The following is a 24,756-nucleotide window of genomic DNA, read 5'->3' as shown; positions in this document are numbered from 1 at the left end:
TTCCAACATCTGTTTCAGTGCTTGTCATATCCCTGCTTTAAACAAATGTACTGCAGATGTCTTGTCTTGTGGACGACAGAGACTTGGCACAGCCCGGAGCAGTGGTCTCTGCCACAGTTACAGCAGTTGTTATTGGGGGTCCTGAGTGGCCTCTGTGCATTTAAAGCAAAGTGGGGTTTTACTTCCCCTTTTAATCCTTCTGTTTTGCCCTTTAGATTTTAGGGCTTGACAAAGGCCAGGGCCCAGGATACAGGGATGCAGCCTAGCCCAGAAACATGTGGCTTGAGTCTCCTCAGAAGATTTATCACCGACATACACAATTAAATAGGAGACACATTCATTTGCTCATCTTCTGCTCCAACAATCTGATACAAGACAGTGGGGATGGAGAGACACAATGTGAGGTAAAGACAGACAGCAGAGATCAGATTCCAGCTTGAAAACAACAAAAGAGAGATTTCCTAGACTAGGATGGTCTTCTAGAAGAACCAGTAGATGAAACGAGATAGGCACAAAGAATAAAGAGAGATGGAGAACTGTGAGGGCTCTCCAGCATCTCTCCTGCAGCACTCTATAACTAAATCCAGTCAGAACTGCCACTAGGAGCTCACTTTGTGAGCTTTCCTCATGTGTAACTCATGGAAGTTCAGCTGTGATGGGTAATACAACTAATAAGATCCCAACAGCCTCAGTTTTCATTCGGGTGCTTAATCGGTGCAATAGCTGCAAAGAGCTGCAGGAAGCCAGGTGCTGGCTGGCTGCTCCTCCTGCTGCTGGGATACTCACACCGCCGTGTGGCAGCGAAGCCATCAGCCAGCGCCAGCAAAGGCACAACCACGGGCTCCCGGTGACCTTGGAAGGATCCCAAACGGGAACGCAGCACGCACTTCCCTGCCCCAGGGAAAGGCACATAGTTCTGCTTGCAGCTTATGAATCACTGACGTGCAGGCCTTATGACACAGCCTTGGTAGACCCTATCTTTTATTTATTGTGTCCTTGTAAGCAATTAGGGAACAAAGCAGGTGGTCAGTTGAAACTCTGAAAAATAGAACCTCTCTGCAAAGCAAACACCAAACCTTTCGGAGAAAAGAAAACACTGTAAACAGAACTAATCACTGCTAAACCCTTATAGACCAGCCCTTACCCAAGTTAAAGGGCTGGAACCAAGCATAAAATGCTTCTAAGAGCCCCCTCAATAACTGCAGGAATTGGTTAATCATTTCTCAAGGAAAATAAAGTATTTTAAGTTCCCAAACTTGTCACTTTGTGAAAAAGGGCTCAACCCTGTCCCACCATGCTGGGCACCTGAGCAGCTCAGCCCTAAGGGAAGGTCTGTCACACAGCACAGCCCGCTGCCAGCTGCTTTACAAAACACCTGTGGTTACAGCATCCCCATACCTCATGCAGCAGTACGCTCAATAATATTAATAGGCTCATATTTACCGTATCTTAAAAGCTAACAATCCCATTGCCAGCTCTAATTAAAAAGACAAGAAACTGAAAGGAGGTTGTGGATTATTTCTTCAATATGGATTCATGCCTAGATTCAATAAAACCCGCTTTAGTGTTATAAGCTTACTTTTCTTTTGAGAACACTACAAAAGACAAGTCTGCTTTTTGCTGTTTACTGGCTTGGAGGGTTTTTCTTTAGGACCAGTAATGCAGCATTAAAGACAGGGGATGCAGACTGTTATACCTGAACAAAACATTTCTGCTACCCCACTAGCAGTCTGGGATGATGGCTGGGTCCATCCCAACCCCAGCACAGCCCGTGATACAGACTGCCCCAGCCCCAAGCATGGAGTTCCCATGCGTGATGCACGCACGATGCCCCACCTTCACCAACCTGCCCTGCACGTACACAACAAGCCCAATGCACGTTCACAGCGGTAATTTTTTTACAGCACCCACCAAATAAAATGCTGCACTTACAGAACTTGTAACTGAGGGCACAGTGTCAGAGAACTATGCCATATCCATCCTCATCTCCAGAAATATGTGGACTTTCCACCAAGATCCCACACAGTTGCTTTCCATACACACTTACCCGCCTCCCTCTGAGTTTTCCTTAAGAGGAGCTGCATGCTGTAGGAGCAGAGTGCTGTAGGAGTGGGTACGTAAGTAGCTACAGCCCTGCCCCATTTCTAACATGTACCTGACCGACAGCTAGAAACAAGGTTAAAAAGCATGAATGTCAGATGGCTACCTGTGCTACTACACCATGATAGCTCTTTCATGGCATGGTTTCCTTTGTAACAGTGATGAAAACAAGGAAGTTTTAAGGAAAACTTATCTGAGCGCATCAGCAACAAGCACATTCCTTCAGCTTGCGATCACTAATTTGAGCAGGAAGGGGTTTTTGCCTTTCTTTTCCTGGACTTCATTTCCAGGTACAGTTTGTTAAATCCTGAAATCCTACCTGAACTTTGGCAAGTCTTAAACAAAACAGAAAAAAAGAGAAAAAGACCATTACACAAATATTTGGCTGAGTGACCCACAGCAAATTGCGTAACTTGTTGTAAGATGGGGAAAAGGGGGTTTGAACCATGGAAGCACACGGCAACGCATAACAGCAGTTAGAAGTCGTGTTTTCAAGTATCAGCCCCAGAGGTTTTATCTGAAATAAAATCCTGATTATTTCAGATTCTGGGCAAGGTGTGACCTCCAAATCTGAAACATTCCCATTGTGCCTCTCAGTAATGACGCCTTTTGCCAGGAAAGAACAAAATCCTTCTAAAGCACACTTATTAAATGAAATAAGGTAAGAAGGCCCCAAACGCATCCGCAGGAATTAGTTCAGCCTTGAAGTTCTATCAGAACAGGTCACCCAAAGTTAGAGATACACCCATCTGTCAGCACACGCAGCCTATCTCCAGGCACCAAGTGTCCCCTGCATGTCCGTACGCCAAGGAACACTGCAGTGTCTATCAGCCCTCAATCCTTACAGTCTCTAAACAAGAACTAAGGTTATGCCAGCACTCAGACACAAGGAATTATACCCACATTGTGCATCGCGCTCCTCTGTTTGCCTGAGATGTGCCCCTGCCGAGGGCTGGGGGCCAACAGCAGCACCACACTGCTGAGTTCTGCAGCACGCTGCTGGATGGACTACACAGCCCGAATCCCTACAGCCACCCCTTTACAAACCTCACACTTCCAAGAGCCCAGAAAAAAAAGAAAAAAAAGAAAACCACCTTGAAAAGAAGAAATGTGATTAAAAATAAATTGAAAAGCCCAACTTGTAATAAAGCTGGCACTTGCCCCAGGCTTCAGAAGTGTCTGACACATGACACTGACTTTACAGACACTCTACAGATACGATATATAGCTTTTATAGGAAAAAAAAAAGGTATATTTGCACTATTTAAAGCAGGTTAGAAATACATTTTACCTTTTGAAAATGCAGGGAGCCAGGCTAACAAATGCAGAAGGCAGCAACAAAACAAGCAACACTCATCCTGCTCAACTCTCAATGCATAATGTCACTATTTACACTAAGCATCCCCAAATTGCCTCCTGTTAATTTTTTTTAATTAATGGGGTATTCAGGCGTTTCACATTTTACTTTGTATCCCAATCTTTATTTACACCATTACCGTTATAAATTACAGCCACGCTGCTGATACTCTTTGCACGTGCTGTGATACCCAATGGAGCTCCACAGGAGGAAGAACATAACACAGCAAACCGCGGCGTTTGATTCCGCTCTCATTTAAACCTATTCATGTCAGACAAAACTCCACTGAAACCAACAGCTCTGCTAGTGGAAACCAGCACAATTCTGCTCACATGCTCTGCCAAGCAACCTCCCTGCATGCAGCGTGTTCCCAAATAAAGTCAAATTGCCTTTAAAATATCAGCAATGCATGCAACTTTGTGTTAGTGTTAAACTGCTTCACCTTAATTCTGCAAGGTATTCAGGCACGTGCTTGGTTTTACTGGCAGGAGACATAGCATGACCTTACTGAGCACTGCTGCTCTTACATTTAGGCACATGCTGGTGACAAAAAGGCCACAATGGGGAACAGTTCCATGCCAAGGAAAGGCTTCCTCCCACCCTAGCAGGCACGCTGCCATTTTAAGCTCAATGTATCACAAGTCTGGCTGCACTGTCTGTTAGATAACCCCTAAGTACAAAGATCAATGGAGGAGGAAGAGTCTCTAATAATTTAAATAACATCAACCCTTAGAAAGAGGCTTTAATTTGTGTCTGATGCCTACTGAGCATCTCTCTCAGGGTATACACGTGCTGGTGAGCAGCTTTGAAGCATTCCTTTGTGTGGTTTCCCTAAACAGAACTCCTGAACGGGTAACTTCTTTGCTTACAAGTAAGCATAAGCAAATAGAAGGGCAGAGAGCACACCTACGAAAACAGCTGGGAACAAACACGGCGCTGCTGAATTTTCACAGGAGATGCGAGGTTAGAAAACAAACCCGCAAACATATTTCAGTAGCTACAGCTCTTCAAAGAGCCCGCAAAAACCCGAGCAATTACTGCATGATTTTAAGTAAAAGCAGCTACTGTAAATAAATAAATAAATAAAGACAGAAATAGAGATCCGCAGTCTAAAGAGGACTCCTGGATTTGGCTGTGCACATAATCCAGGTGATTACACACCTAATGGCCCAGGTTCTGCACGTACACGCTTGTACACGAGACAGCAGAGCTCGAGGTGCCAATGTCAAGGTGCTTTGAGAACTAAGAGTTATGCAGTTATTTATCAAAGACCCCAGAAGCCAAATAAAAAATAAAACAAGGCAAGAAAAAGCCTCGGTGATTGCAACAAAGCAGTAGTTCACCATTTTCCCTTCCACACCTACAGAAAATGTAAGGCTTGTTGATGTCAATAAGAACTTGCAACAAAGACATTAATAGTTGCGAGGATAGCGAACACTGCAAGAATGTTCTCAGCATGGGTCACTGACAAGAGAACTAAAAATTGAATTATTAAGGAAAAAAAAATCACTGCTTCTAAAACCCAGGCAAGGTAGCCAGCCTATGTTAAAACTTATTTAATTTTTCCAGTGCTGCTTCACTCCTGAGCTCTCAGAGCCACAGCTTTTCCATTGAAAAGCAAAAGACATTTTACGCACAATTTTCCCTCTACTAGAAAGAGGTATATTGTGCCCTTCAGTGAACATAAAATTGATATTATCATCTCTTAGTTTATATCTCACTACTTAACCTTCAGATTAAAAGTTATTAGATTTGAATGACTAAAAAGACATCATGTCACCTTCCATTCAATGATGGGAGATCGGAGAACTTGAGGGAAAAGTCTGAATGATAAAAGCACCAAGTTACCAGGAGCATGAAGTTGGTTTTCACACTCTCTGATACAACAGCACAGCCGTATGAACACAGCAATCTTTTCATGATGTAATCATCAATTATCAGCGTACTACAATGCAAAATCAGACACATTCCTAATAACCTGCATGTAGTTTCAACTACACTCTCCTATTGCTCTTTCAACAGCAACAGCAGTTTAATAATTAGGCTTTATGTCTCTTTGGTCAAAATGACTCAACATGGACGCTCCCTTAAAGTCTAACAAACAAATTTGGTCTAACCCAGTTATGTCAATACGAAACAAAGGCTTTATCTAAGATCTGGTTTAGCAGTTTTGTTCGGAGGAGATAAGTCCACACCATGATCAATGGGACCATAAAACTCCTGATGCCGTTTGTAACCTCTCCTCAAGGGCTCCTGAAAGAGATGAAACTCAGCAACCTATTTAAAAAATACCATAGCGTTCATTACTTTAATTTACACCATGATAGTCAGAACTCTTTCTAGCCTAATCGCCTCTTTGATCTCAGCAACACACCAAGCCCTCCTCTTCACGTACATTCTCCTCCCCTTTGGACTGAAGAGGCCACATATTCCCTCTGGGCTTTGCTTTCCTCAGTCTAACACCTCTCATCTCAACGGTTCTTGAAACAACTGCAGCTAAAGAGCCGAGCTGTGACATCTTCACGTGATGCCACCAGCACAGCAAGGACAGTCAGTGAGACTGACAAAAGCACTGACTTTGGCACAGATACAAGAGCCTAATCCTGTACATGGACAAAACTGCTGTTCTCATTTATACGGAATGAAAAGAGTAAAAAACACAAACACGGTATTTTCTGGTGGATACATGCAAAAATGGTATTTACCCAAGCTCTTCAAGAAAGTTCAACACGACACTTCATGAGTGTAGCTCAGCTTAAAGACAAAAGTGGAGACAAGAAACTTCCCTTTCTTTATATAAACCTCCTCCTTGTTTCTCCATGTACCTGTTGCATCCATATTGTTCCAGTTTGTCATAAACGCAGTCACCTTGTAACCCCTTTTATCAAGCACTACCTAAGAGTACACTACACTTCATCAGACAAGCTATAGGTTTACATTATACAAACATTCCAATTCTGCCTGCTCAGCGCAGGTTGTCAATAAACGCAAGCAATTGCAAAACAGCAATGTGTGTTTTTTTCCTTAAGCGAACACTGATACGAGCCTGCCAGTTCTGCAAAATAAACTCTTTGCAATCTCTGTAGCTAATCTGTCAACAAATTACTATTAAAGTCCTACCTCCTAAAAGTTCAAAAGCATTCTGGGCTCGACAAAAGATCCTGCGTTCATACACTCAGGGGGCAGCACTTGAAGGTACAGTATCAAAGTGGATCTCGCTACTGATGCGGGGAGGTTTGTATTCCTGCCACCACGCAGCACAGCACTTGGTGTCTTGCTGCTGCCTATCACCATACAACTTCATAATCATTCTCTTTGTTCAATTCATATTATTTTTTCTCTCCTAACAACATGAAGAACACTTTAATGAATAGTCCCAAGGATAAAGATACATCATAATAAATAATTTTTATTTTATAAGCTAAAAAAAAAACCTGACTAGAACTGAAGCATCAAGCCTTCTATTTCTGCAGACATCAGAAACCACTGAAGCGGCTAAAGCTGTGATCATCTATATTAACAGGCAGTCTGTCCCCACGACTTTATTTCTTGCTCCCTGGTAACCAAGCTGCCCCATCACGACATGCGTTCTGCCCCAGGCTCCCTGGCTCAGCCTGGCCTGCAGCTCATGGCTGGTCCAGGCACCCACTCCACACCACACACGAGTTCTGAAGGGTGCCCAAGAGTCACCAGAGATGCTAGATGTGCCTGGTGCCCCACTACCAGGCTTTCAGCCTCACTTCTGGCCCGTTGGGCACCTTGGGAACAAGTCCATGAGCACCGCCACCTAACTTCAAGCCAAACATCTGCTTCTGTCTCCTGAGGAAGTCTGATGACCCAGGGGGCCCTCAGGACTAACCCAAGTGTTACAGGAGCTCACCAAAACCCTGCCCAATGCACCCAGCTCTGCCATCAGCCATCCATTCCCGCACGGCACCAACTACCTGTAGAGCCAGCAGTGACAGGAAGACAATTCCTCCCACCCCAGCAGGTGCCAAAAACCTATAGGAAAGTCTGCCTTCACCCCTAGGTGGAGCCTGGGGGTGATTTCTCCCCCACACATACACCATATAACCATAGGTGGTTGAAAAGAGCCACTTGTACTGCTTTCTCTCTTTGGAAAGTATCTTGCTTCATGATTACAGAGTAACATCGGCATGAGCAGTGCGTCCCAATTTCAGAAGATTGCTAAGACCAAAATAATTTTGCACCATTCTGTCTCCTTGTACCCACAGATGACAAAGAAAGCAAAACTTGCCCTGTGAGCCCTCCTGCACTTGCCACAAGAGAACTCACACCGCACATCACCCCTTCAGACACAGGATCGTGGCCTCCAGTTTTCCATGATAAAATATTTACAAGTTCACAGACCCAAGAAAGCATCCTAAAATATGTGAAGCGTTTCTGTTTTCCTTTCTCAACGTAACAAAGCTATTAGTTCTCATAAATTCATAAATATAACAAAAAAGGTGAACCAGAACTCGGTGCAGATGCTTTGCAGGAGCAGCTGAACACACTGCACTGCTCAGCCGTGCTCAGAACCACCCCGAGCAGCACAGCCCGAAGGAGCGCCGCTGATTTTTACAAAGACAAAACAAGTGCCAGGTGGCAAAAAGAAAAGATTTGAATGAAATGCTCTTAAGAAATAGCTGTTTAATTCAGAACTCATTCATTTGTATTGAAGAAGCGTTCTGTAGAATGCATTCTGTTAAGTGACCTGAGAGCATATGTTGTATATGGAGAAACATCTAAACATTATGCTCCGTGTTGCATGTGTATCTGTAAATGCTTGCATTAGCTGTCTGAAAACAACGGGTTTTTCTTCTTTTCGGTATTTAAAAATATTTTACAAACATAAAGATTGGTATTTTTGTGCTAGCTCCGATTACTCTTTTGTTATCAGATCTTCCTGAGTAAGCGTTGCAAACTTTGCAATTGATTTGCTCTTTCAAAGATAAACTAAGAAACTGGAAAGTTACCCATCAGAACCGATTACCCACAGGATCCAACCACAAAACGTAAAGGTCTTTTAAGCACCGGAGAACAGAGGGCTGATGGAACCCACTTGTTGGGCTGGCAGAGGATGAACAACCAGGAGCTGGAGCTGCAGAGCCGCAGCAGAGCAGCCCTGGCTGTGCCCAGGACTGCTCAGTGATCCTGCCCTCCATCACTGCTTGCATAGGCGGCCACTGGCCAATACAGCCACTGCACGTGGTCCTGGTGCTATGGTGAGGATCAGGAACAGGGAGCATAAGATGAACAGAGGAGGTCTGCATGTTGCTGGTCTGCAATGCCCTACTCTGTGTGTGTGTGTGTGTGTGTGTGTGTGTGTGTGTGTGTCCTCCGTGCCTTGCTGTGCACAAAGCGGGCAGGCGGCAGCACTGGAAAATTCCATCGTGCCCCTATGGAAAGGCAGCGTAATTAACTCATTTTGATATCAAGACTTTTTAAGAAGAGACCTTTGCGCTGAACATATTTTACTGTTCGAATCCTTTTCTACTGTCCTATATTAATCAAAGCTGTAACCCCTGTTGTCTTTGCACTACGAATCAGAATGTGCCCCTGGCGAAGAATGAGGGAAAAGTCAACAGGAATTAAGTTTCAGTGCAACTGTTTACTCAACTGTGGCCTGCAGTTATTGAAATTTTATCCGTGGTTTTGTGTGACTACTGCAGTAATGAATTCAGCATGGCTGTGATTTTCTCACTGATGGTATTCTCACTTCAAGTAAAAACCTGTACAATGAAAATAACTGAAACAACCAAAGTCTGCACTTTTAGTATCATCTGTTTTCCTGACTCCTTTAATTACAGCAGCTTTCTGACTTAGGCTGGCAAACTGGGTCCCCTGCTCCTTGACAAGCCTGGAGTTTGCTTTGTTTTTGAGTGCAGGTTTTTCTTCTCCTCAACAACCAGCTAAAAAGATCACAGTACGCTTAGGGGAGCCTTAACCAGCTGCCAATCGCTTATTTAAAAGGTTTTAAGAATGCTTATTGCATTAGAGAAAGTGAGGGTTAGGCTAAGTGTGTTCACGGTGGCTCCACCGCTGCCTTTGTTCCCAAACACGTTAATGACACGTGCCCGGCACTTCAGTGTGAAATTTCCTGAGAGGGCTGCAAAATTTTATCAAGAAAAAAGGCAAAATGTATTATAGGGATAATTCATGCTGGTGAACATGGGCACTTCCCAGAAAATACACTAATTAAAACACAAAGGGAAAGCTCTGACACATCATTTTGTTGCTTCTTCTGAACTGACGAGCACTGACGCACGGGGTGTTTATTTATTTACCCCAGAGTTCTGCCACAGCAGATACCTCCACAGCCTTTCTCTCTAATAGAAAACATTCTGTTGATAGAGGTTGCTAGGCTATACTAAAAATTGTTGCAAAAACAAAACTTAACGTTAGTGTGTTTTCCACCCAGTGACACACTTTGGAAAGCAGTTATTTGCACACAGTGGTTCGCCCGATTGCTGCCACCACGCTCAGCACACTCAAGCAGTGGGAGTAAGCCCTGATTCCAAAGAACCCCAAGAAGAGAAGTCTAACGCTTCCCTGTACACAGCAACTGCAATCCTCTACAGACAAAAATGTACAGAATGTGGTAGGCAGGTCCTGAAAGCATCCTCTGATTGGCAAATACAAAGGGGTTGGGAAACGTTCAACGCTTCGTGTTTTTTTTCTGTCGGTAGGAAAATTGTAATACGTCTTACAGTACCTGCTGTTGCTGAAGATGTGTTAAATCTGCAGCCCCAATTTCAACTGAAGGTGTCTCGCCGTTTGATCTCACCTCCCGTAGGCTGCACTCTAGTAAGTGGTTGCCACCGCTCGCTCCATTCTGAATGGCTGAACCGTTACTTTTTGTCTCAGTCCCAGATTCTTGCATCATGACTCAAAAACCTGAAATAATTTAGGGGAGGGGAAAAAAAAAAAAAAAAAAAAAAAAAAGCAGCTGTTAAAACAGTTGCCGTATATAAGGAGACATGCCCTGTTTTAAATCCTGCCAAAACTGTAAACATTTGTCATTTCCTTTCATTCGATTTATCTTTCATTAATGGTTCATGCTACTAGTTTATGTTTATTTATCTGCTGGTACAGCTATAATTTCAGTAAGTTAGTTCAGCTCTAAATATAGTATTATTTGCTCAACATCTTTTTTCCCTTAGAGAAAAAAAAATATTTTCAAACGAACACACAGAATCCATAATTAAATTTCTCCAGTTACATCTGGATGTTCTCCTTTGCAACAATGACTCATCCCTTGCAACATGTGACGGACAACATCAAGAACTTGATATACAGAACGCAGGGCAGGTAAGGGAAGCAGCGCTCAGCACTTCAGTTTCCATCCCCAACTTTTGTTCCTATAAAGCAATTTCAACTGAATCTGGAAGTTTTGGAGGAAACTGCTTCAGCTGCTCATAGTCCTCCAGGCAATCTTCTTGGATTTGGTTTGACTTCAGAAGCGCTGTGGTATTACAGCAAAGAGCCTTGAGATTTATTTGCAGCAAACAGCGTATTTGGCTAAATACCATCATGGTAGTCACAGCTATTCTCAGCCAGCCCTTGGCTCTTGGTGGACGGCTGGCCAGTTATGTCAGCAAGTCACAGATCTCCCAGCAAAGCGGAGGAGCAGGATTTGGAGCAGGACTGCCCAAATGCTTACTCTGGGTCTCTCGGGATTCGCGCATGTTTCTGTGAATTAACTGGCAGGACTCGAGACAACAAGACCCCAAGCAAAGCACGTATGCCAGCTTCCAGCTGCTAACTGCTACCTTTGAGATGTCTGATGAGTTGTTTTATGGGCATTTCCACCTGCTGTGCCCTAAGTTACTGGATTTAAATGTAATTAATGTGCTTCCTCCAGACCATCCCTCTGTTCTGCCTCTTCAGGAGGAAGAACAAATAACCTTTCTGACACACAAGGAAAAAAAACAATCCAAAAGGGAAAGAGAAAACAATACATTCCTAGCAGAGTACCAGGAGAAAGCACTTTCCCCAGGAAGCCCACAGGAGCACTGGCCGGGGACAAGGATTCCTTCCATCACCAGTTCCTCAGTGGTCATGACCATTAACCAGATATAAATCAAGAAGGAACTGACGCAACTCCTTTCCTACCATCTGAATTTGGGGTCAAGGCTCAGGAGGGAAAGTGAAGCACTTCACTCATGTACCCCAGCATGAGAAGGACCAGGCAAGACTGCATCAGTTGAAATTCAGTGGCTCAATTTCATTGGGATGTCACCATCATGCATTGCACTGAGGAGGTCCTGAGGCAGAGCACCCGTCTGAGCAGAGACGCATAAAGAAAGGGCTGCAGGGCTTTCAGCAGATACCACTACAGAAGGAGACATTACAGGACAGACTTCAGGCTCCCTCCTACACCCCGGGTCCCACAGGCAGTGCCCACCTGAGCAGCTGTGCCAAGCAGCATTCCCAATAGCACTGCCAGGAAAAGGGGGTGTAAAGCAAACACCGGGACATTAAAAAGAAAATCGGGATGATTTGTGCTTTTGAGGCTCTGTTCACACACCAAAAAACAATTATTTTAAAAGCAGAAGTGAACATCTGTGAGCAAACTTTTATTTACAAATGCCCATTTACGGACAGTTGACTTCAACATGCCTTCAACTGGACACCGATACAAATCAAATCCACTCTGCTGAAATGCCCTCAGTGGAGAACAGGATCTTCAAGGGAGTGAAGATAAAGCTGTTTCTTTCTTCACTGTAGTCAAATGTGAGTTGACATAAATAATCACAGTTTGGTTTGATCATTAAGCGTCATGTCATGAAAATAAACCTGCGAGAGCCTTCTGCAAGAGTGATTATTGTTTGTCTGTTGGAGCACACCTAAATGAGCAGAGGTGATGGTACACCGAGGATGGCTGAGATAATTGTCTCACTTCAGCACGGAGGAGCAGGCCTTGCAGAAGCCTATTAGTGAGGTCTGTCATTCAAAATTGTGAAAGAAAAAAGCAAATCAAGGTTTACTTCATGCAACACGATTATGCTCAGCGGCAACTGAAGGGAAGCTTTGTCCCCAGTGCCACAGTGATTCTGGCCTGAGCACAGCCCAAAGTGAGCAGAGTGGTACCAAAGAAGCTGTTACACATAATGATTTATTACAGGAAACGTCGTACTCCACAAAAGCTTCCACGACATACAAGATACCGTATTCTGACTTAAGAAATTGAATGGCAAAAGAACACATCCGTCTCATGCATTCTACAAAGTAGAATGACTCTCATATCAGTTCCGCAATGGCAAATGTATTTTAACAGCCTGAAAATAGATGGGCTCTTATCAACATGAGTATCTTTTTTTACTTAAGAAATCTACTCTATTCCACGTCAGGGGTGGATACAGAACAACTCTTCAGATTGTTAAAGGTGACATGAGGTGTCTCCCCTAAGCAGGGTCCAAAGCTAAGCTACAGTATAAACAACAACAAATTTCTTGTAAAATTTAATCCTGAAATCCAAGGGCTGGTATTAAACAAACTGTTCTTCTATGACTCAATGTCAGCTTCATTTAAAAATATCACAACAGAGATCGATTTTGTCAAGATTCTGGTCTTAACCTGCACAAAGCCTTTTCCAGTTTTGATGCATAGCCAAAGCCAAAGCCACAGGGGTTTGGCCCGCCTATCTGTTTAATACCTTATGTTGAAGGTAATGGGATAAAACTTCGCTGGAGAGGAACCAAAGCAGTGCGCACTATCAACATCAGGACAACAGCAGCCATCTCCCAGATGATGGGAGACAGGCGATTTTTTCTAAGGGCACAGTCAAAACTGAGAAGAGCACAGGTCAGATGTGAAGTCTGGCTGAGTGAAAAGGACCTTCCTGAGGATTCCAGTGTCAGTGTCTGGGGTCAAAAGAGAACCTGAAGGAGTCCTAACTTTGAAAATGCTCTGTGCTAATAACCCATTTTAAAAATTTTAACATCATGAAGACCAGAGGCTGCAGATACACATCCCTTAGCTCCACGAGGCTGTTTAGATGAGCAAGGGTAAGCGTGGAGAACAACAGGCAGGAGGTGGGCATTGAAGTGAGTGATTTCTGCAATTCTGCTACCAGAATGTTTTCTAAAGACCAGGCAGCATCGTTGAATGTCAGCAGGAGGAGGATTTACTGAGTGACACCCCCTACAAGCCTGAAAGGCTGAAGGACTGATACTCAGCTGTGTTTGGATGCCATCCCATACAATGAGGCACCTGGCAAGATACTTTTAAGACTCCTCAATAAGCAAAAAGCACCAATGGACACTTTTAAGAATCTCATCACCATTAAAATGCTCTCCCTTGGGACCAAGGACATCCTGCCTTAAATATGCTTCCAGATACAACCAGCCCAACTGGGTGGATGACGATTTTATTTGGCTTTTGGAGGTTTATCTTTTATTTGGCATTTAGAGGTTTATCTAAATACATACAGAATCACAGAATCATTAAGGTTGAAAAAGACTGCTTGGGTCATCCAGTTCAACTGTCCACTTACCACCACTGCTGCTCAACAGACCAAAGTACTACACCCAGTCTTTCCTTAAACACCTCCAGGGACAGCAACTCCACCTCCTCCCAGGGCTGTCTGTTCCAGTAACTGATTGCTCCTTCCGAGAAGAAATTCCTCCTGATATCCAATCTGAATCTCCTCTAGCACAACTTGAGGCCATTCCCCCTGGTCCTATCACTACTTACCTGGGAGAAGAGGCTGATCCCCATCTCTCCACAACCTCCCATCTGCACCAAGTTCACTCAACATTTCTGTCTCCTGGGAACAATGCTAGAACAAAAACGTTGTCATAACACACCCCCTCTTTGTCACATTTGTGAAAGATTTTAAGCTAACAAAAAGTTCAGTCTTTATTCCAGGGCAGTTAATTAAGGTTGACCAAGTCAGGCAGAAGTAAATTAACTTGGCTGATCAATTATTTATATGAAGCAGAATAAATGCCCTTAAAGAACTTGGCCCAGCCATAAAAGCACGTGTAAATTAAGCTAAACAGAGATTTATAAAACATATTTCTACTAGTATGGAAGAGTTACCGGTAAAATCAGCTTTAAGTAAGTGATCAAATGACAAGACCTAGTCCTAAATTCTCTAGCAGGCTCACTACCAAACAGGCATCGTTAATAAGGGAAAATTTTACCTATCTGTTGCAAGCAGTTCCCCCAAGCAAGCTCAGGACGAACTTCTGAGCACTCCTCTGTCAAACTACAAAAACAGAACAGTGCTTGGAAGCACTTCACAGCAACGCAACGCTACAAAGGCAGGATTTAGCCTCTTGAAAAGTAACGTGCTCCAGAGCACAAACGGCAAGGCAATACAAAAGCAGGAGCAAAGCTGCTTCTTACCAACTGCACAGGTACAGAAGCGGAGCAAAGGCAGCCTGGTGCTTCCAGCATTGCCATCATCAGCAACAGGGACTACGATGATTTTCTGGGACATCTGTGACAGACCCTTTCAGGCCCGGTATCCCTGGGGCAAGCAGCATAGGCTCCAGGTCCCACCACCAGTACTGCTGAGCTTCCCCAGGAACATGCTTCCCGTGGTGAAGCTGAACCCCCCACACTGTTCCCCTTATGGCTGCTAGGTCAGCAAGGCAGCCAGCAGCACCATCCCAGCAGCCATGAGCTCAGTAAAACAGGGTTCACGTGTGGACATTAAAATCCTTGTGTAAGATATGGCTTTGATCTTCTGTGGGGGAAGGCGTACAGATGTTCAGCTGCTCATTTACTAAATTACAGCATGTCACAATTAGCTGTGAATCAGCCAGCCTCACACGAACCGCTCAAGGGCTGCCACCACAGTGAGCACAGGAGGAGGATAGGGAGCTCGAGCTGTCCAGGTGGGCTCTGGTTTAGTGGGCAATCTTGGTGCCAGGTGACAACCTCTAGGGCTGTGTTTGAGGTTGGCACCCTGATTCATGGCATGACTTAACTCCTGTGCTCACCTTGGACTCACCAGCTCCTCAGCTCAGAAACCCCAGAGCTCCTCACTGCTGATGGGCAAACAGCCATCGTGCTTGGAGTTTTCAGTAGCCGCCACTCCTCCTGCTGACAGCGTGTTATTTATGTACTAAGTCACTACAGATACTTTTATAGGGTACCACTGGAGGAGACTCCACAGTCACCACATTGAAGGCTGCTCAACTACACGCTATTGGTGCCTGCTGAGCCAAGCAGGGGCACAAGAAAGGAGACCTGGCTGCAAACAGCAAGTAGGGGTGGTTGTAAGAAGCAATATAACGAGGCATGAAGCGAGTCAGGCTGCTGTCCTGGAAAGCCACGCTGAGTCACAGCCATCCACAGTGCTCCTTGGAGAGGCAAACTGGGAGTGAAGGAAGAGCTCATCGCGTCCGGGAAGTGAGGAAGGAGGGAACAAAGAGATGGAGACAAGGGGAAATCCTTTGATATTTCCTCAGCTTAAAGAGGTAATTCATTGCATTAAAATGGATCCTTGAAATTTCAAAGGATAAAACTCACACAACAAAGATTGTCAAGAGTGCTATTTTCTAGGATTAGAACAAAAATGTATTGGGATTTGCTATATGATCTTACACGGCTGAGCAAGGCTGTGTACTTGCTGTTATGCAAGCATCGTCTTCCGATACAGAATTTTCATAATTATAACAGAAAGGCGTAAATTTTCTAATGCATGGCAGTTCAAAAAGTAATCAAGAGAATGAGCCTGAGGGCTATTTTAATGTATGCAAAGCTAGTGACCCACAGTAAATGGGAGGTAGGCTTCAATGAATGCAAAGTAATGCACACATACTAAAGACCTGGTCTGATGAGGGACGGCTAAAATTAACACCCAATTAATTTCCGAATTGACAAACAAATGAAACTCATAAATCTACTTTCTCATTAATTTTCTTGTGGTATAATTTAAAGCAGTAATATGAGGGCAAAAACTGAGCATTATCCATCATAAATATCAAAAAAGATAGCACTGTAACACCATAAATTATGCATATTACCTGTTGTTAAAAATGATTAATGTATTATCAACTTTATCATGCACTGTGTATGTCTAGACATATCTAAAATCTGAAATTCCATTTAGCACTTTGGAAAAAGGGTGCGGAATAAACGAGCTTCTCCACAGCACATCCTCAGGTTTGTAGCTGTCTGTGCCCCAGGAAGGGACGCAGCTCACATCTTAGGCACTGGGAGGACACAGCCCTCCTGGGCCAGAGGGAAACAGCATTTCCAACGAGCTCAGCACCAAGCAGGGCTGATACCCACCTCCAGCAGCCACCTCCACCTGCCTACCTGCCGGCGGCCACAACTGGAGTCTAAACTGAAGCACCAGGGGCCTAAACCCAGCTGTGCCATGCTGCCTCACTGCGAAATCACAATCAAGCAACCACCAAGAAGCTGTCACTGCAGGTAATCCTGAGGAAATCAGCTCTGCTGAGGGTGCTGCTGACCACTAACAGTGAGGTCGGAGAACAAGCAAATCCAAAGAAACTCACCAAAATGGACATTAAAAGCTTGCCAGTTGCTCATTTCAGAAGAGCCAGAGTTGATCCGCATTACAAAATTGTGCACCAACTCAGACTGAACAGCACAGGTAACAGCCTCACTTCTTTGCTTCAAATACCTCTTAGAGAGATCCATGCCAGTTCCCAGCCCATAACTTGCGAGCTGGGACTGGATATAAAAGCCACAAGAAACCATCTTGCACTTGGCTGCCTGATGCAGCCCACAATGACTGCCTGGCTTGCTCCAGCCACTTGCACAACCCAACACTGGCTGAAGACCTGAGCATAGGGCAGACATGGTGGACAGCTCAACCTTCTCTGTACATCCTCCCTTTTTTTGGGAAGCCCAAAAAAAGAACCCCAAACCAAAACAGAACTCAAGTTTCACAGTGCCATGCTCCTCCACAAGTGCTGCCAAGTGACCTGGGACAGCAGCGCCGTGCAGGACGGCCCCATTGCAGGATCCCTGAGGTGCACACCAGCTCTGGGATGGGACAGTGGGCTCAGGGTTGGTTCATGCACACCATGTGTAATGTGAGCCCTCACAGGCTCTGTCCCAGAAAGAAGGTGAACAGAATATTCCACTCAACAAAAGGGCAAAGTTGCACACAATAAATACGTAAATGTGGTCAGTTTATGAGGCAGCATGGACTGTGAGACAGTAAGATGACTCCAAACCTCACACGACTCAGTGCTGATTGCTGAGCAGTTACAATCCCACCCCCAGCCTATCTCCACCAAAGCATTTCTAACCCCACCAGCCTCCAGAAGCCAAAGCCACCCTGAAGGCAGGCACTGCTGCACAACAGACAATGCTTCAATACAGAAAGGGCCGGGTCCAGCTCAGCATTCCCATTTTAGAAATGTATATTCAAGATATTTTTATCGATACCTCACATATAAAGAGCAGCCACCACCTTCACGCAAAAAGAGTTCACTTTTCTTCCTCAAGGTCACACCAGGAGGTTTATTCCCTCTGTGTGTGAAGCCCCAGCAACGCACTGTTGGTGCGAACAGGTCCTGCCCGGCATTCCACATCCAGGCCACAGCCAGAAACAATAATAAACAATCATTCTGAAAAACAAAGATGGTGTGAGTGAGTTTTCTTGTTCATTTGCAAAACAACCCAAAAGCAACAATGACCAGGGCGGCGCTCTCTAATTAAGACTCTCAGAAACCAAAGAGCAAACAGTCAGCAAACAGAAATTTGCAGATGTAAACGCTGTTTTCCAGTTATAAAAAGCATAAGAGCTCACTTGCAGGAATGGCAGAGAGCATTTTTAGATCTGGTATTTGCTCCTCATTCAGATGGCTCTGCTCTCACACCAGAGCTTCTCCCCAGACCTCCTCCGAACTAAAAGCGAAAGCTTTGCCTCTTCAAACCCTGCAGAGGGTTACACGCATTGCTCCCAGCCAGACACCAAGGGAGGGGGAAGGCAACACAGCCCCAACCCAACACCACACACAACTCAAAAGCTGTTCTTTTAGGGGATTACCTGGGTGATTAGCCCTATACCTTTGTCCCAGACCTTCTAACTCCTTGTTTGCTCCATGCAGGATTTTCTAGCCACCAGCCGGCTATCGCTGTGCTAGTCGTCTTGCAGGAGTGCTCTCTCCCTTCTGAAAAAAGCAAACAACTGGATAGATATCATTACACTAAGGAAATCTCTTGGAAAAACCAAACAACTTGCTAATCTTTCAAGCCCCTTCACCCAAGTTAAAGATAAGCAAAGCAAACCAAAGTGAGTTTCAGCCACATTCCAGGGACAAGCTCCCCTTTTTCTCCTTTATCAAAATCCCAGCATTTAAAGGTTTTTTTTCCAGACCTTGCAGGATAAACTGCTGCTCACACCCGCAAACAAAGCAATATTTGTTTAATAACTGATTGCTGCCATGGGTACAGTAAACAAGGGGCCCAGCATTTGTGTTTATGAACAAACACATCATCTTGCAAGAGCAATTTAACATTAACCAGGTGGAATAATCAACAGATTTCATAGGTGACACTCGGGGCAGGACTAATGTAAACAGAGCAGGGAGGAGAAAGGGGCCACTCTTAGGGAATCAAGGTTGAGGCAAATGCATTACAGAGTAAACAGCTGGGAAGAACTCAAGACAAACAAATAGTCATTCTTCTGACATTTCGAGAAGCAGAAAGGTTGTACGTTACATACATCAGCTGCTGACCACCATGAAATCCAACCAGTTGGGGACCAGCATTTCTTGTTTACACAGTGCCATGTTTGCTTATAAACAACAATTTGCTGTTACCAACCTCGCATTACTCATTGCATAAACGAGCAGATCAAGTGAAATCCTGTTAACTCTTCTGTGCATTGAGGACTTTTTTCCCCTTAAACAACAACAAACATAAAGCCTTTGCAGTCTTTCTTTGCAACCTCAGGACAACAGACAACAGAGGAAAATGTGCAGCCGTGCATCTGTCAGATAAAGGGTGAAGAAAGGAGCTGAAATCACATGAAAGCGTTCTGGGGAACAAGCTTTACCAGCCAAACCACTGATGTAGGAGATGTATTTACATTAAAAAAAGAAAAAGAAAAAAAAATCAGCAACTGCAAAAGGTGGGATGCAAAATGTTAACTCCTCTTAAACAAACAAGCAAAATGTTGCCCTTCTACACAACTCCATCCCTTCCAGCATGCATGTGTGCTTTCACACACACATCCATGCACCAGGCATGGCTCAGCCTGCACTTTCCTCCCTTCTCTCGCCCATTCTCACCCCTCTGCTCCTGGAGGTTTCCCCTGTTCCTTTCCACAAGCCCAAGTGGGGCCAGGAGCCCCTCCAAAGCCTCTCTGCCTCCTGTGAAGGCTTCTCCCAACTGAAACTCTTGCCCCCAACCAATGTCCACCTCAGTATCCACAGACCACAGCATTAGTCCTTGTACAGCTCCAGGGCTGAAGTCCTTGGCACTACCCATCCAACAGAAAGCATTTCCTTGCCCATTTCTCAGCCCTGTGACACTCAAGATATGGCCTGTCACACTGCTCCTCCGGGGAGGTTTCTGCAGCTCTGTCTCCATCACCAATTTGGGGAAAGACCTGAAGCACACGGGGAGAAGATGGATGAGGGTTAACCCTGGGCTCTGGGTGACATTCCTGCCTGACACATCCCCAGCATCACCTCCACGAGTTCCTGCATCCCTCCCATATGTAAAGAAGCTCTTTAAGACAGGGACAGAGGTTGGGGTCCGCACCGCAGGCCCTTTTGTCCCCCAGGTGCCCCAAGCAGTGTCCCTGCAGCCTGTGACTGCCACCACTGCTACCAACAGTGACCAAAATCAGCCTGGGTTTGAATGTGTGAAGCATCCAAGGTCACAGCTGGCCCGGGCACTAATCAGCCCTTCCTTGTCACTTCACATGCAAACAGCACGGAGCAGGAAGCCTCCTCCCTCATCATTTTTCCACAAGTTTTAGAATACTTTTCTTCCCAGCACAATCCTGGACATCCGTGGTTGGCCAAGAAACTCAAGTTTCCCTTTTCAGCAAATATTTAGCCTTTTGTTGTACTAAAAAAAAAAAAAAGAAAAAAAAAAAAAAAAAAGCTCAGAAGCATGAAATCAGTACAAGCTCCTAATAAGGCAGGTATTTAAATGCAGCCCAACGCAGCATTGTTGAGGCAACCTCCTGTTTTTTCATCCGTCAGGCTGACAGCATAATAGCGGGCAGGATGAAAGGTGGGACTGGAGCACGGAGTTGGCGTCCGCACACCAGGAAAACACAAGTGCTGCCCCATTTCCTGTGCTCCAGCAGAATATTTCTGATGTCTGGGGCTGCCGGGGACTTAACTCTGAATTAATGATTGCACACAATGCCCTCCTTTCTCCCCTCCCTGCAGGACAGCGAGCGCCAGCCCCACCGAAGGGCTGCGGGCGGCCGGGCACGGGTCACGGGGGATTTAGATGTTTCACAGCAGCTTCAGAAATTCAGACACCACAACCTGAAGGCTTCGGAAAACATCAAGCCCTGCATGAAAGCCGGGACATTTCCCTCACCTCGGCCGCGCTGCCGGCTCCGCGCTCCTTTTCCTGCACGTAAAATCACAGTTTATTCAGTACAAAGTAACTACGGCATGATAAAAACTATAAGCATATCATTCAAATGCTTTATTGGTCAAAGAGATGGATGCTTTTATTAGCCCAACCTTTTTTGTAATGGAGTGCCACTGATGACCCAGTGTTAGCCTCATTCCCTGCTATTAATCACACCTCTAAGAGCTCATTTTGCTTTAAAATCTTAAGAAATTGCTATAATTTAAAGACATGGTGTCTACATAATGGGAAATGCTTCACAGATTGTATCATTTCATATAGCACAGGGTTTTTATGGCAACGCTGACCACCATACCAAGGCATTACAAAACTCAAATAAAATATTTTATGAAGAGAATCTACACGTAAACTTACTTTTGTGTTTGTGGTTTGCCACATCCGTGACGCTTTAATCACGGCCTTTTGGGAGCTGCATTATTCAGCTGCATGTGGCTTACATAGATTAATGCTACAGAAACACTCCCCGAATAAATACAAGCAGAACAAAACAAAATTAAATGAAAATTAAATAAGAGACAAGGACGGAGCAGGAGGGGAAGTCTTCTTCGAGCTACTCTCAAATGATTTAACACAAGGGATTTACTCGTCCATTGACTGTATTATCGCTCTCTTTTCTGCACAGGGAAAACAGATGATGTTTACTGTGAAAAACTTTTATGACAAAGTGGAAGCATCTTAACAATTTACCTATGTTGAGAATTAAATTAATATAATGACGGTCTTAACCCGTATTATTAGAATGTACTTTGCTCAATGTTTTGACAGTGTTGATTGCTGCAGGAAGGAAAACACATTTAAGACAATTTCAGCCAAATGCAGAAGCAGAAGCCTTCAATTTTTCAAATGTAAAGTAAAAAGCATCTTTAAATATCTCCTTACGGAAGAAGATGCAGGGCAATTATGTTCTATGGTGAACACAAAGGAATGCTCTTTTCTCAGCTCTCTAACAAGATATTAGTACCAACTGGCCTTAGGAACACTATGTGTAAATCACATCACATTCAGAGCCTCTGAATTCATTATAATAGGAGCTGGAGAGAAATGTTAACTTCCCAGGTTGTTGCTAAGGATTAGCCCTTGTTTACAATTCTGTATTTATAGAACAAGAAAAATTTGTCAAATGAAGGGCAAAGAGGAATGCAAGAACACAAATTTAGCCTTGATTTCAAAACAAAACAGATCCTGCAACCATTCCCTGAAAAGAAAACCACAGTTTTTAATGTGAGGATGCAAATGAGACTCAGAATATAAAAAATGTTTTATAATTCTGTGCATTCAACACTACTAGATGTTATTTAAAGAATTTATGTTAACATTTCTCATGCTCACAGAGCAAGACCGAGATGCTGCAAGAGGCAGCTGTTCCCCATGGATGGCGCTTCCACAGGGTCTACATCCCCACGCAGAGGGCCATGCACAGCTCTGGAAAGAACACGCTGTCTTGCCCAGATGCAGCACATCAGTGCAGTACCCAGAAAGCAGAGCTAGAGACATCAGAACATGCAGGTCTGAGCACCTTGGCAGAACTGGCTGGGGGAGTTCGCACTGCTCTGCCATTGAGCATGAAGAGAACGCTTCGGCCTCCAGCACTTTCGTTTCTTTTTGCAAACAAGGGCACACCCACCACAATTAAGCTGCAGAACTAATTTCACGAGGACTTCTTGTTTTCACACACTCAAAGCCTCCTAAGACCTGCAGACCCTCCCATACACCCAGCAGCGGGTGCCTGCGAGTGGAAAAATGAGCAAAAGCTCGTCTGTGGTTTCACCCTATGGAAAAGCAAATGGCAAAATGCTTTTTCCTATTAACAAAAGAAGCCACCAACCTCTGAGCAACGTGATGCGCAAAAACGCTGAGCACCCACAACTGAGAGCATCCAGCCCCCCTCCAGGATCACAGTAAGAAAACGCACATAGCGGAGCTCTAGAGGAACATCCCCAGTCTGCTGGCCTTGCCCCATCCAAGAGTGATGGCTCTTAGAGTGCAGATGGGATGTGGTGCAGAACAGACAGCATCACCTGCATGGAGCAACCAGAGCAGGAGCTGCACTCCCTCCCTGCTCTGACCACGCTGCCTCATTCCCAGGAGCAGCTCCAGCTCCAGCATGGGGATCCCATTCCACCCCACCATGCTGCTGCACAGGAATCGCACACAGACAGTCCTCAACATGCTCAGCAGTGACACACGGATCCCGAGCACCCAAAAATACAGTTGGTCCTCATCACGCTGGCCCGGCAGAGAAAGAAGTGTGAATTTTTTCCACCTCAAAATTTCAGCCTGTGCCTGAGAAAACTCCCTAAAAAAGCTCTGTCGAAACTGATTTGTTTCCACTCACCAAAAAAAAAAAAAAAAAAAAGCACATATGCCTACTTTTGAGTTTGGATGCAGGAAGCCAGGCTCTTCATCCCTCTTCTGCACGGTGGGGCCCAGCTCGGAGGCAGTGGGGAGGCAGCCTGGGACTGGCCACCACTGAGACCTTCCTGATCCTGCAGCTGCATCCAAAACCACGCTGGAAGGGGCTCAGCAGAGGCTGCTCCCCACTTCTGGAGCATTTTGGATGCCGTGCCCCTGGCAGCAGCAGGGCTTCAATGCAGCTGGTAATGGTTAAGGGCAAATCTGTCCCTGCCTGCACCCAACACGGCCTCTGAGCATCCTCATGACACACAGGTGCATGGCCACACTGATGTGCTGCCAACTGCACAGCTTACACAAACAGCTCCCTGCTCATAGGGCTTGTGAAAGAGAAGGATTCCCTCTGTTCACATCCCATTCAAGACAAGGCTACCCAATGTCAGGATGTGCAGCAAGAGGGTAATCTGCACCCTGAGCTTCATCGTACGATACCGCAGTCACAGGCTGCATGATCCCCTCCTTTGGATTAAGGCTATTTGCACAAGCCAAAGCAGAACAAGAAGAGAAACAGAATATACAGCATATTTTGTTCTGTGTTGCAGCCACATATTTCAACTGCCTCAGCCGAAACTTCAGAGTAAACACAGCTTCAAGAGAAAATAGCAAGAATAAAGAGTTTCTGGAAAGTTCCTCCTGATTATGCATGCAAGAGTCCTGCTACTGCTCCCTCCCATCATCCGAAAAATCAACCAAACACCCAACTTCCACAACTACCTACAAAAGTGCCATTTTTCTGAAACACTTTACAATACAACCTGAGGTCTGCATGCTGTAATGAATGCATCTTGTTTGTAAAATACACAGAGGAGCTCAATTAAGTGAACAACTGTAAAGGAAATAGAGCTGATAAAGGAATTAATGCTCTGTGTGCCAGATCAAAACATAGCATCTAGGATAACAAAACCGTGTCAAACATGCAACTGTTGAAGACTTGAAAAAAAACAACAAGCTAAAGCCTAAAATATTGTAAGCACACAAAATTAAGATGTGCAAAACTTATTTCACAGAACGGAGCAGGGAGCACAGGCAGCTGTGGGAGGACTTACTGACTGCACGGACAGACGGATGCTGAGCCCGGGGCACAGCAGAGCTGCTCTCTGGTCACCCACTTCATAAAGGCCGATTCAGGACCCGCTGATGCTACGAAGCCTCCCTTGGGTTTCACCAAGGAAAGTCAGCCGAGCGGTGCTTTCACGCACTCCCTTCCCATCGCACAACCTGGTTTCAGAGGGAAAAGCTCACCTCATCCTTTCCCCAGCCCCACCAAAGCAAGGCTGAAATCATTCCCCATGTCAAGAGGCTGCATCCCGCCCTGCCCACAC

At 44.9% G+C, this 24,756-nt stretch overlaps 1 protein-coding gene across 33 annotated transcripts in view; it reads right to left on the bottom strand.

Annotated features, from left to right (window-relative positions):
• FOXP1 (forkhead box P1) overlaps positions 1-24,756 on the bottom strand; it is a 338,964-nt gene that overhangs the window by 138,172 nt on the left and 176,036 nt on the right. For 30 of the 33 annotated variants that reach the window (XR_014934558.1, XM_085516176.1, XM_085516193.1 and 27 more), the window contains one exon: positions 10,176-10,357. Coding sequence is in view for 32 of the 33 variants with exons in the window: in XM_085516176.1 (XP_085372302.1) it covers positions 10,176-10,346 (171 nt within the window). In the remaining variant the exon portion in view is untranslated. Of the gene's footprint in view, positions 1-10,175; positions 10,358-17,842; positions 18,367-18,446; positions 18,571-24,756 lie in introns of those variants that run through there. The other 3 variants (XM_085516180.1, XM_085516192.1, XM_085516184.1) reach the window with 2 other exon arrangements.

Source organism: Coturnix japonica, chromosome 15, assembly GCF_054131305.1.
Source record: "Coturnix japonica strain WE chromosome 15, WE-NBRP24, whole genome shotgun sequence".
In the NCBI taxonomy this organism is placed as follows: domain Eukaryota; kingdom Metazoa; phylum Chordata; class Aves; order Galliformes; family Phasianidae; genus Coturnix; species Coturnix japonica.
Note: the sequence above shows the minus strand (reverse complement) of the source record. Positions and strands in the feature narration are given on the sequence as shown.